This window comes from Theropithecus gelada, chromosome 14, assembly GCF_003255815.1.
Source record: "Theropithecus gelada isolate Dixy chromosome 14, Tgel_1.0, whole genome shotgun sequence".
Taxonomy (NCBI): domain Eukaryota; kingdom Metazoa; phylum Chordata; class Mammalia; order Primates; family Cercopithecidae; genus Theropithecus; species Theropithecus gelada.
The window spans coordinates 18,983,456-18,996,057 of NC_037682.1; the positions used below are offsets into that span (position 1 = coordinate 18,983,456).

At 42.9% G+C, this 12,602-nt stretch overlaps 1 protein-coding gene across 6 annotated transcripts in view; it reads right to left on the minus strand.

Moving 5' to 3' along the window:
* ATG13 (autophagy related 13) overlaps window positions 1–12,602 on the minus strand; it is a 61,229-nt gene that overhangs the window by 24,426 nt on the left and 24,201 nt on the right. For all 6 annotated transcript variants that reach the window (XM_025357216.1, XM_025357214.1, XM_025357210.1 and 3 more), the window contains 5 exons: window positions 7,169–7,250; window positions 6,115–6,195; window positions 5,544–5,663; window positions 2,051–2,097; window positions 923–1,063 (listed from right to left, as the gene is read on the minus strand). In XM_025357216.1, coding sequence (XP_025213001.1) covers window positions 923–1,063; window positions 2,051–2,097; window positions 5,544–5,663; window positions 6,115–6,195; window positions 7,169–7,237 — 458 coding nt within the window. In that variant the 5' untranslated portion in view covers window positions 7,238–7,250. The remainder of the gene's footprint in view (window positions 1–922; window positions 1,064–2,050; window positions 2,098–5,543; window positions 5,664–6,114; window positions 6,196–7,168; window positions 7,251–12,602) is intronic.

A 12,602-nucleotide genomic window follows, 5' to 3' on the forward strand; every position in this document is an offset into this window, starting at 1 on the left:
CGAGGTGGCGGGCGCCTGTAGTCCCAGCTACTCCGGAGGCTGAGGCAGGAGAATGGCGGGAACCCTGGAGGCGGAGCTTGCAGTGAGCTGAGATCCGGCCACTGCACTCCAGCCCGGGCTACAGAGCAAAACTCCGTCTCAAAAAAAAAAAAAAAAAAAAAAAAAAGAAAATACTCTGTTGACCAGTTCTTTATATCCACAGACAACTAATTAACAACTTAAACTGAGTTAGCAGTTTGTTAGACAAAGTTTTAATTTAACCCTGGAATACAGAAAACTGTGGCATCTTCCCAGTATAGACTGTTTTTTTAAAAGTCTTGACTTCCAGGCTGGGCGCTGTGGCTCACGCCTGTAATCCCAGCACTTTGGGAGGCTGAGGAAGGCGGATCACAAGGTAAGGAGTTCGAGACCAGCCTGGCCAATATGGTGAAACCCCATCTCTACTAAAAATACCAAAATTAGCTGGGCATGCTGGCGGGTGCCTGTAGTCCCAGCTACTCAGGAGGCTGAGGCAGGAGAATCGCTTGAATCTGGGAGGCAGAGGCTGCAGCGAGCCAAGATTGTGCCATTGCACTCTAGCCTGGGCGATGGAGCGAGACTCCGTCTCAAAAATAAATAAATAAATAAATTAAATAAAGTCTTGACTTCCTTCCCTAGCTCTAAGATGTTTATCACTAGGACCTCAACATCCATTCCACAGGAATCATGATTGTACATATAGAAAAGGATGATAAACCTGGTGGTTTTGGAAAGGTAAGGTTCATAAGGAAGGCTGGATACTGATCACATGAAAGCGACAGCATCAATAATCCAACAAACCAACCAACTGTCCAAAACATCATCACAGAATATCTAAATGCTAGACAATGTGCAAAGTGAGGAGACTGGTGAGTGAATCAAGATGACCATCTATGCTGTTTACCTGTATAATATGACATATTCATGCCCTTGTTTTCTGGAGAGCCTATAGGCTGGTGTCACCCTAGTTATAGCAAGAAGAGACTTCAGCAGCAATGACAGTCTGTTGTACACCGTGTAGGAAACTTTGATTTCTTTATCACACCTGCCAGGCACAAAGACACGGTCAGCATTCTCCTATTAAGCGCTGGAACTACACAAGACCAAATTTATTATTAAGACATGCTCTGAACTAACCAGAGAACTCTAATTACACCTTTATCAACAGATGATTGAGGTTAAGTCAATGTTTTACTTTCTCATGTACTAGACACAGGGAAATGAGCACCAAAAGGCACCCAATATATTTTTTTCTAGCTTCAAAGTATTTTTTTAGAAATAAAGCAGCACATCTGAAAACATATAAATAAATAAATACTGCAATTATATACACTGAAGGTGCAAACACGTACTATCCTATGAGCTGTCTATCTTGATAATCTAACAGAAGTCTGGGAAAAGTCAGCTTGGCTCTAAAATTTTGGGCCATAACCTGGCAATTGCATTTATTCAATAAAGAAAATTAATGTCCCTACATATACTTATCACTAAGATTTTTCTTTTGATGTGTTGATATTTCCTCAATTTTCCTATATACTCTTGTTGAAAACTGAAGCTTCAGACAGGAGGTAAGCTAATCTGCCTTGAAAGAAGAAAACGGGGGAAAGAAATAACATGCATTTCCAATCCATGACCCATACAGTCTGTAAAAAGGAGCAGGGAGGGGAAATCTTATTGGATGGCTGCCACACAGAAAACAGACAAAACAGAGTAGTCATATTACAAGAGCTCGCAAGGGATTTAATCAGAGAACTAGCTGTACCCTGGGAAAACAACAAAGCCTTTTCAGCTTTCTCTGCTGCTCCTTTCCCTGTAGTATCTGAGTCTCTCTGGACTGATGTTCCCTCTGAAGGTCATCTCTGTGTCTAGGCTGGAAGCCAAGCATGAAGCAAATTGTAGCACAGACCTATTGGCTTTGTTAAGTGGTCAGAATGCCCTCCCTGACTCTGAAAACAAAGCCCTGCTTTTCACATGATGTCATCTAATTTATCCTCAGCAACCACAACCAAGGACCCAAAGATGCAGCACTTACTTTTCGTTCATTTCAAGACACCATATTTCCAGCTCCATGGAATCTCCCTGTAGAAAGGACAAATTTAAAATATTTGTTTTAAAAATTTTTAATTTCAAAGCATTACAGTCACTATAAAAATATTAAAAGGTATAGATAAGCAAAAAGAAAAAAAGGGATATCAACTTATAATCGAACCAGCCTCTTCTCTAAATAAAAGGGCAATCACAGTCTATATACTACTTTGAGGACTTGCTTTTTCTTAATAAATACTTCATGGAATTTTCCCTATAATTAAAAATTCTAAATCATTTAAAATGGTTCTGCAGTATCCCACTATAGGACTATCATTTTATCCAACCAGTCCTCCAATTCTCGGACATAAAGGTTGTTTCTTTTTTTTTTTTAATTTTTTTTTTTGAGACAGAGTCTCGCCGTGTCGCAGGCTGGAGTGCAGTGGCCGGATCTCAGCTCACTGCAAGCTCCGCCTCCCGGGTTTACGCCATTCTCCTGCCTCAGCCTCCCAAGTAGCTGGGACTACAGGTGCCCGCCACCTCGCCCGGCTAGTTTTTTTTTTTTTGTATTTTTTAGTAGAGACGGGGTTTCACCGTGTTAGCCAGGATGGTCTCGATCTCCTGACCTCGTGATCCGCCTGTCTCGGCCTCCCAAAGTGCTGGGATTACAGGCTTGAGCCACCGCGCCTGGCCTGTTTCTTTTTTTTTTTTTTTTAAGACAGAGTCTCACTCTGTCACCCAGGCTGGAGTACAGTGGCATAATCTGGGCTCACTGCAAGCTCCGTCTCCCAGGTTCATGCCATTCTCCCGCCTCAGCCTCCCAAGTAGCTGGGACTACAGGCACCCGCCAACACAGCTGGCTAATTTTTTGTATTTTTAGTAGAGATGGGGTTTCACGTGTTAGCCAGGATGGTCTCAATCTCCTGACCTCGTGATGCACCCGCCTTGAACTCCCAAAGTGCTGGGATGACAGGCATGAGCCATAGCACCCGGCCAAAGCCGTTTCTTTAGTCTTGGTTTTTGTATCTTCATCTGAGTTTGAACATAAAGGTTGTTTCTAATTTTCATTACTGCAAACATTAGTGATAAACAACCTTGAGACTAGAACTTTTCCAACAAACTCAATTAATTTCTTTGGGAAAATTTTCAGAATTACAACTGCTGAGCCGGGCATGGTGGTTCATGCTCATAATCCCAGTACTTTGGGAGGCCGAGGCCGGCAGACCATGAGGTCAGGAGATCAAGGCCATCCTGGCCAACACGGTGAAACCCCATCTCTACTAAAATACAAAAAATTAGCCGGGCGTGGTGGCACATGCCTGTAATCCCAGGGAGGGGAAGGTTGTAGTGAGCCAAGATCGCACCACTACACTCCAGCCTGGGCAACAGAGCAGAAAAAAAAAAAGTGCTATGGGGGTGGGGTTAAGTAATTTAGCTAAAGTCACTTGGCTGGGATTGAACTTGGCTCTGTGTAGCTCCAAATTCTATTTACCTTTAATTATACCATACAGCCTTACAATCTATTAGTGAAAATACATTGAAACAGTATCTCCATCAATCCTAATGTGAAATAAGGCAAGCAAACACATTTTTAAAACTCATAATACTGGCTGGGCAAAGTGGCTCACTCCTATAATCCCGGCACTTTGGGAGTGTGAGGCAGGGGGATCAGCTGAGGCCAGGAGTTTGAAGCTGCAGTGAGCTATAAGCAGAACTGCACTCCAGCCTGGGCAGTACAGGGAGACCCTGTCTCTACAAAATTTTTTATTTTTTTTTTAAACATTAGCCGTGTGTGGTGGTGCATGCCTGTACTCCCAGCTACTCGGACAGGCTGAGGTGGGAGGATCCCTTGAACCTAGGAATTTGAGGCTGCAGTGAGCCATGACTGCACCACTGAACTCCAGCCTGGGTGATAGAGTGAGACCCAGTCTCAAAACAACAGCAGGCTGGGCATGGTGGCTCAGGCCTGTAATCTTAGCACTTTGGGAGGCCCAGGCAGGTGGATCACCTGAAGTCAGGAGTTCGAGACCAGCCTGGCCAACATAGTAAAACCCCGTCTCTACAAAAAATACAAAAACAAAAAATAGCCGGGCATGGTGGCACACACCTGTTAACCCCAGCTACTCGGGAAGCTGAGGCACGAGAATTGCTTGAACACGGGAGGTGGAGGCTGCAGTGAGCTGAGATCATGCCACTGCACTCCAAGCTAGGAAACAGAGCAAGACTGTCTCAAAAAAAAAAAAAAAAAAAACAACCCCAAAAGCACCCAGCAAGTCACACTGTAGAAACAAATATAAACAAAGCACCATAGGAATTCTAAGTAAAGACTGCAGTTATATCTCCCACTAAAAGGGGGACAGTTTCTAGAGCATGTGAGTCTTGAAGGATGAGCAGAAGTATGTCATGCGAACAAGAGGGTAAAGAGCCTACATCAAGTGGTTGGAATAATAAGTTCAAAAACCATGATCCCTGCAATACCAGCACTCTGAGAGACTGAGGCAGGCAGATCGCTTGAGCTCAGGAGTTTGAGACCAGCCTGGGCAACATGGTGAACCCCCATCTCCACAAAAAATACAAAAACTAGCTGGGCAAGGTGGTGCATGCCTATAGTCTCAGCTACTCAGGAGGCTGAGGTGGGAGGATTGTTTGAGCCTAGGAGGTCGAGGCTGCTATGAGCCATGATTGTGCCACTTACTCCAGCCTGGGTAACTGAGCAAGACCCTGTCTCAAGAAACAAAACAGGCCAGGCGCAGTGGCTCACACCTGTAATCCCAGCACTTTAGGAGGCAGAAAGTGGGCGGGTCACCTGAGGTCAGGAGTTCAAGACCAGTCTGGTCAAAACGGCGAAACCCTGTCTCTAGTAAAAATACAAAAATTAGCCAGGCATGGTGGCAGGTGCCTGTAATCCAAGTCACTTGGGAGGCTGAAGCAGGAGAATCGCTTTAATCCAGGAAATGAAGGCTGCAGCGAGTCAAGATCGTGCCACTGCACTCCAGCCTGGGCAACAAGAGTGAAACTCTGTCTCAAAAAATAAAATAAAATAAAAACAAAAAACAGGGCGGGCGCGGTGGCTCACTCTTGTAATCCCAGCACTTTGGGACGCCAAGGCAGGCAAATCCCAAGGTCAGGAATTCGAGACCAGCCTGACCAACACGGTGAAACCTCGTCTCTACTAAAAATACAAAAATTGGCCAGGTGTGGTGGCGTGTACCTGTCATCCCAGCTACTCAGGAGGCTGAGGCAGGAGAATCACTTGAACCCGGGAGGCAGAGGTTGCAGTGAGCCGAGATCGCTCCACTGCACTCCAGCCTGGGCAATAGACCGAGACTCAGTCTCAAAAACAAACAATCAAGCAAACAAACAAAAAAAACCCATGACCCCCTCAGAGAATGATAAGCACATCAGAGAGGAAAGGGCAGGAATAAGACTGAGAAATGAATTCGACTCAGAGGAGGAGCCTTGAGTCCTAAATGAAGACACCAACCTGGCCATAGCCTTACCTCAGAAGTCTTAAGTGAAATCTCCACACACATAGACCTCCCGACCGCAGGCAGCTGCCCTGCCAGTGCCTTCTTTGCTTCATGTGTAACCTCTGGGATGTCTTTGATTGCTAAGTTGAACTGGAAAACAAAAGGGACTCTTGCATGAAACACTCACAGGAACATTATGAAAACAGAAATTAGTATATGTTGGGTAATGCAAGTATTGCTGTGGCTGATTAAGGAAGGCAATTCATTCACTTCTCCCTTCCCCATAAGGGATAATACTGCATCAAAGCCACAAATCTCAAGTTGAAAAAGGTAATTATCATTACAAAAATTGGCCAAGATACAATTTTTGTCTTCCAAGGACTAAGCTTTTCATCTATCATAGCAGAAAGTTAAGAACCAAATAAATTCAGGATTAACATACAATAAAAATATCCTTTTCAAGTAAATGGATCAAATAGAATTAGATATTTTAATGTTATTTATAATAATATAAATGTTATTAATTATTGCACTTGAGAACTTTACATTCATTCCTTGTGACAAACACTACAGTATATCTTAGTAAATAACAGAATTTTACCCAATCTGAACCCGTTGGAGATGATGATGAACGAGTGCAAATCTTTTCACCAAGACGAGCCTGGACAATCACTTGGACAGTCTGGGGAAAAAAAAAAAGAAATCCCAAAATGATGAAAAGTCTTAACAAACTAATCTGGCTCCTAATCAGGGTTAAAATCCTCCCAATACAGGGTTTAAACGATGCCAATTAACCATAAGTATACTTTGGGAAACAGTATAGTTTTAATTTTTGAGAACAGATAGAAAAAACATTACATACAAAAAACAACTTTATAAACATTTCTGAAGGTATAGTGTCAACCAATGAAAGGAATTACAGGTTGAGGCTTGGAAACTGTAATATTCTCATACGGCAGAAGGAAAGCTGAGCATAGTGGTTTGATGTTCATAAAGAAACGAGTCCAACTGTGGTTTTAAATATTCACTGGCACAAACTTACAACCCCATGGTAGATTTAAAACAAAAATTCCACAATTATTCATACCATTTGGCCCATATGGCAAAAGTCTTCCACATAATTTCACAACTAAAATCAACTACATGGATTGTTCTAGCATGGCAATGGTTGAGAGGAGTGACATAGGTGGAAATGATTTTTAGATTTAGGAAAATATGGGATTCAAAATTCAATTTTAATTCCCCATTTACCAGAAAGGGAAGAATATATTAAATTTGAACATTTCAGGATTAGTTGAAACTTAAGGAAAGATGTCCGAAATGCTGCCCATTCCAGCTGACGGTCTTTGTTCCCACCCAAAGGGAACATACTGTGCCAATAACCTGGCATAACAATTTGACATTTCTGCAGTCTTACAAAAAAAAAAAAAATTTTTTTTTGAACAAGTAGCTGTAGAAAATTGGAAGCTACATTTTAGCTACACCCCCAATACCGCCCCCATACCTCACAGTTTGGTTGACAACAGATAGAAGTATCCCTTAAAATGGGCAAGCTGCAAGCTGTTATGCTACTTTCCAAAGAGAGTTGTTCGCAAAAGGCAGAAGCACGGAAGTTATTTCTAACACTTCTGGGCTCACGAGAATGGACATATTACCTTGAGGGCAAAAAATTTAATAAACTTGTCCAGATCCTTTCTGTCCTGGGAATTGAGATCAGTTTCCATTGCCTATAGGAATCTAAAAAAAAAAAAAAAAAGTGAAAAAAACATGACTAATATCTTTAAAAAGGCATTGATACATCAAAGCATACAGAGATGGTATTGTCTACTAGCCTAGGAATAATCATGTGGGAGTGGGAGGAAAAAAAATTTCCTTTAACTAAAGATACCAATGTGAAAAACACTAAGATACTATCTCTTGAGGAAAAAAGATTTCACAAAGAGTTACATCTAGGAACCTAAAAAATGAATGAGAACATTTTACCTGATTCTGAAACTTTGAGCTTTAAATATAATTATCCATTCAAAATTATTTCATCATCCAGCAGATTTAGGACTACATTTTAATCAGACATAAACTTTGCTGAACACACATGAGTTAATTTATCTTCCTTCAAAGGCCACTAAATCAATTTAACTTTGGGGAGTTATGGGCTTTTGAGAATCTATTGACAAAAGCCCTTTCTCCAGAAAAATATATACATACAGGAATGTTTGCATATAATTTCATGGGGATTCATGGATTTCATGAAACACACCATAAATGCCCTCCCTGGCTGGCCACTATGGGTCATGCCTGTAATCCCAACACATTGGGAGGCCAAGGCAGGAGAACTGCTTGAGCCATGGAATTTGGACCAGTTTGGGCAAGACCAACATGGTGAGACCCCATCTCATATTTAAACAAAACAAAACAAAACAAAAAGCCCTCCCAGGTTGAAATGATTTGAGATGATTTGATAGAAAGGATGCATTTAGAGAGAGACAAGCATGAACAAAGAGGCATAAACAACAGAGAGCAAATTAGGTTTAGAAATAATAAGTATTCCAGTTTTCCAAAGGATTGAGTATAGATGGAAAATGTTAATGGACGTCCTGGGCCAGCAGATAAAATGGATTCCCGCAGCTGAGGGGTGCCATGTTTAAAACAGAACAAGACAGCCATAGCTGGCGGACCAAGTAGTTATGTACGCTTTGTTCTCAAAAACATGTATAAAAGTAGTACAGGACCTCCCTTTTTACAATCAAGCTCAACGTGTTGGAGCTGTTGATCCCAAGCTAAATTGGGCAAGAACCCCCAACCCCCAACCCCTGAACTCCCTCAATCAGCCGTTTGAAACAAATGTCTGAGAGACTTCTGGTTTTGGGCTTGGAAACTAACCCTTTCTGGCTCAGGGCTCAGCTGTATCAACCAATCAGAACTCGGCTATGCTGACCAACCAGAACTAAGCAAGTTTCAATCCTTCCTTTGCATAAACGGACCTGACTCTGAACCTAGGCACTATAAAACCTGCACCCTCCCTTTGTTCTGCCAGTTTGCAAACTGTTCACTGGGATAAAGTCTCTTTCCCCCAAATTCCTTTGCAGAGAACTTTTGTTCACAGGAAGTAATACAGTGTTGGGGCCAGACCATGAGCATCTTGAATATAATCAGCATCTAGAAGCCAGATCTGCACCTAGTGTAGGAGACAGGGGAGCTCACCCAAGGCTTTTGACAAGAGGAAGTGACACAATCAGAGTGGTAACAACATCCTGAATGTTGCTTTAGAAAGACAGCTTTGGCTGGGCACGGTGGCTCACGCCTTGAATCCCAGCACTTTGGGAGGCCGAGGCGGGTGGATCACGAGGTCAGGAGATCGAGACCATCCTGACTAACACGGTGAAACCCCGACTCTACTAAAAATACAAAAAATTAACAGGGCGTGGTGGCGGGCACCTGTAGTCCCAGCTACTCGGGAGGCTGAGGCAGGAGAATGGCGTGAACCCGGGAGGCGGAACTTGCAGTAAGCCAAGATCGCGCCACTGCACTCCAGCCTGGGCAACAGAGCCAGACTCTGTCTCAAAAAAAAAAAAAAAAAAAAATTAGAAAGACAGCTTTATGGGCATAATGCAGAACACTTTTGAGTATGAAAAGCGGGGAAATCAGTTAAGTCCTTGGCAATTTTAATTAAGGATTGTGATCAAGGCCAAAACTCTAGCACAGGCATGATTGGGCGATATTTTGGAGAAGCTGAAGGCCAGGCGTGGTGGCTCACGCCTGTAATCCCAGCACTTTGGGAGGCCGAGGTGGGTGGATCACTTGAGGTTGGGAGTTTGAGATCAGCCTGGCCAGCACGGTGAAACCCCATCTCTACTAAAAATGCAAAAATTAGCTGGGCGTGGTGGCACACACCTGTAATACCAGCTACTCGGGAGGCTAAGGCAAGAGAATTGCTCGAATCCAGGAGGCAGAGATGGCAGTGGGCCCAGACTGCGCCACTGCATTCCAGGCTGGGTGGCAGAGTGAGACTTCATCTCAAAAAAAAAAAAACCCCAAAAAATAAAAAACCAAGGAAGAGTTGATAAGATTTAATGACCAACTTAAGAAACAGGATAAAGGAGTGGCAGTTTTAAACATGGATAACTGAGAGGCTAGAGTTTCATTTAACAAAAACAGGGAAGCCAGATTGGGAAAAGATTTTAAGGAAAAGAATAAACAAAAGGAGAACTGAAAGAGGAAATAATGGGTACACGTTAAATTTTTTTTTTGGCCGGGGACAGTGGCGTACACCTGTAATCCCAACAGTTTGGGAGGTTGAGGCAGGTAGATCACTTTAGACCAGGAGTTGGAGACCAGCCTGGACAACATGGCACAACCTGTCTCTACTTAAAATACAAAAAAATTTAGCCAGGCATGGTGGCGCATGCCTGTAGTCCCATCTACTCAGGAGGGTGATGTGGGAGAAAGGCCTGAGCCCTGGAGGTCAAGGCTGCAGTGAGCCATGGCTGCTCCACTGCACTCCAGCCTGGGCAACAGGAGTAAAACTCTGTCTCAAAAAAAAAAAAAAAAGAGAAAAAATTCAGGTATAACTTAGATGCACTGAAATGCACAAATCTTGGGTGTACAGGTCAATAAATAGTTTTATACGTATACACCCATATAACCACAATCCAGATACAGTTATAGAACATACCGAATATTCTAGAAGGCTCCATTACACCCCTCTCAGTCTATAAATCCACCAAAAGGAAATAATTACTGATCTCTGTCACCACAGATTAGTTTGGGCTGTTTTGAATTTCTTACAAATATAATCAATAATATTAACTGTCTTGCGTGTGGCTTTTATTCAACATTATGTCTGTAATACAATTCATCTACACTGTTGGATATAGCAGCAGCTTATTCTTTTTCATTGCTTCATAGTACCCTATCTCATGAATATAACATAATATTAAAAATAAATTCTAGGCCGGGCACAGTGGCTCACGCCTGTAATCCCAGCACTTTTGGAGGCCGAGGCGGGTGGATCACGTGGTCAGGAGTTCAACACCAGCCTGGCCAAGACAGTGAAACCCCTTCTCTACTAAAAACACAAAAATTGGCTGGGTGTGGTGGTGGGCACCTGTAATCCCAGCTACTCAGGAGGCTGAGGCAGAGAACTGCTTGAACCCAGGAGACAGAAGTTGCAGTGAGCCGAGATCGCACCACTGTACTCCAGCCTGGGCAATGGAGCAAGACTCCGTCTTAAATAAATAAACAAATAAATAAAATTCTACTGATCATAAACATTTGGGTTGTTTCCTGTTTTTAGCTATCATATTCTTGTATATGTCTTTTGGTGGATATAAACATTCACTGCTATCAGAGGCAAAGCCAGGAATGTTAATGGTGGGTCACTGAGTATACCGTACATATGTTTAGCTTAAATAGACACTGCCAGAAAGGTTTAAAGTATCTGTACCAGTTCACAGTCCCAGCAGCAGTGTTTGAGTGCTCCAGCTGCTATAAATCTATATACCACTTGGTAATACTTACTCTTTAATTTCAGCCATTCTGGTAAAGATAGTAGTATCTGGTAGTATCTCATCTAATCTGCATTTCCCTGATAACTGAAATTTCCCCTATCAGCACCTTTACATATGTTTATTAGCAATTTGGATATCCTATTTTATTATTGTATTTTTTAATTTTGTGAGACAAAATATTGCTCTGTTGCCTAGGCTGGAGTGCAGTGGCATGATCATAGCTCACTGCGGCCTCAATCATCCAGGCTCAGGCGATCCTCCTGCCTCGGCCTCCAAGTAGCTGCAACCACAGGCTACAGCTAAGACACCCTCTTTTGTGAAGTGCTAGTTTAAGCCTTTTGCCCATTTTTACCATTGGGTTTTCTTTTTCTTACTGGAGTTTTAAACATATATTCTGGATACAAGTACTTCGTTGGATATATATACTGCAAATATCTTCTCCCAGAGGTGGCTTGCCATTCTGATGGAACCTATTTTTAATTTATTTATTTTTATTTATTTATTTATTTATTTATTATTATTATTTATTATTTATTTTTGAGTCTCGCTCTGTCGCCCAGGCTGGAGTGCAGTGGCGCGATCCCCGCTCGCTGCAAGCTCCGCCCCACTGGGTTTACACCATTCTCCGGCCTCAGACTCAGGCGCCCGCCACCATGCCCGGCTATTTTTTTTTGTATTTTTAGTAGAGATGGGGTTTCACCGTGTTTGCCAGGATGGTCTCGATCTCCTGACCATCTGGGATTACAGGCGTGAGTCACTGCGCCTGACCTATTTTTCATTTTTTAAAAAGAGACTGAATATACTAACAGACAACGGCTATGAAGCCATTCTTAGAAGATTAACAAGAATTCTGGACAGAAATATAATTAACCATTAATCAGGCTGCACTTTGACCCACTTCCTTGTAACCATTTGCATCCCTACTGTTCTATAGCTAGGCTCCCTGATGTTAGAATCATAAGACTTTTGTTTAAGAATTGCTTAAGTACACAGGCACAGTGGCTTATGCCTGTAATCCCAGTACTTTGGGGGGTCAAGGTGGGAGAATCACTTTAGTCCAAGAGTTCGAGACCAGCCTGAGCAACGTGGTGAATCACCATCTCTAGAAAAAATATATATATAAAAATTAGCAGGGCATGGTAGTCCCAGTTACTCAGGAGGCTGAGATAGGAGGATTGCTTGACCCTGGGAGGCAGAGATTGCAGTGAGCCGAGATTGTGCTACTACACTCCAACCTGGTCGACAGAGCAAGACCCTGTTTAAAAAAAAAAAAAAATTGCCTAAGCAGATCCTGAATAGCTGACACCAAACAGTTTAAAGACCCCCACAGAGGCCGGGCGCTGTGGCTCAAGCCTGTAATCCCAGCACTTTGGGAGGCCGAGATGGGCGGATCACGAGGTCAGGAGATCGAGACCATCCTGGCTAACACAGTGAAACCCCATCTCTACTAAAAAATACAAAAAATGAGCCGGGCGAGGTGGCGGGTGTCTGTAGTCCCAGCTACTCAGGAGGCTGAGGCAGGAGAATGGCGTAAACCCGGGAGGTGGAGCTTGCAGTGAGCTGAGATCCGGCCACTGCACTC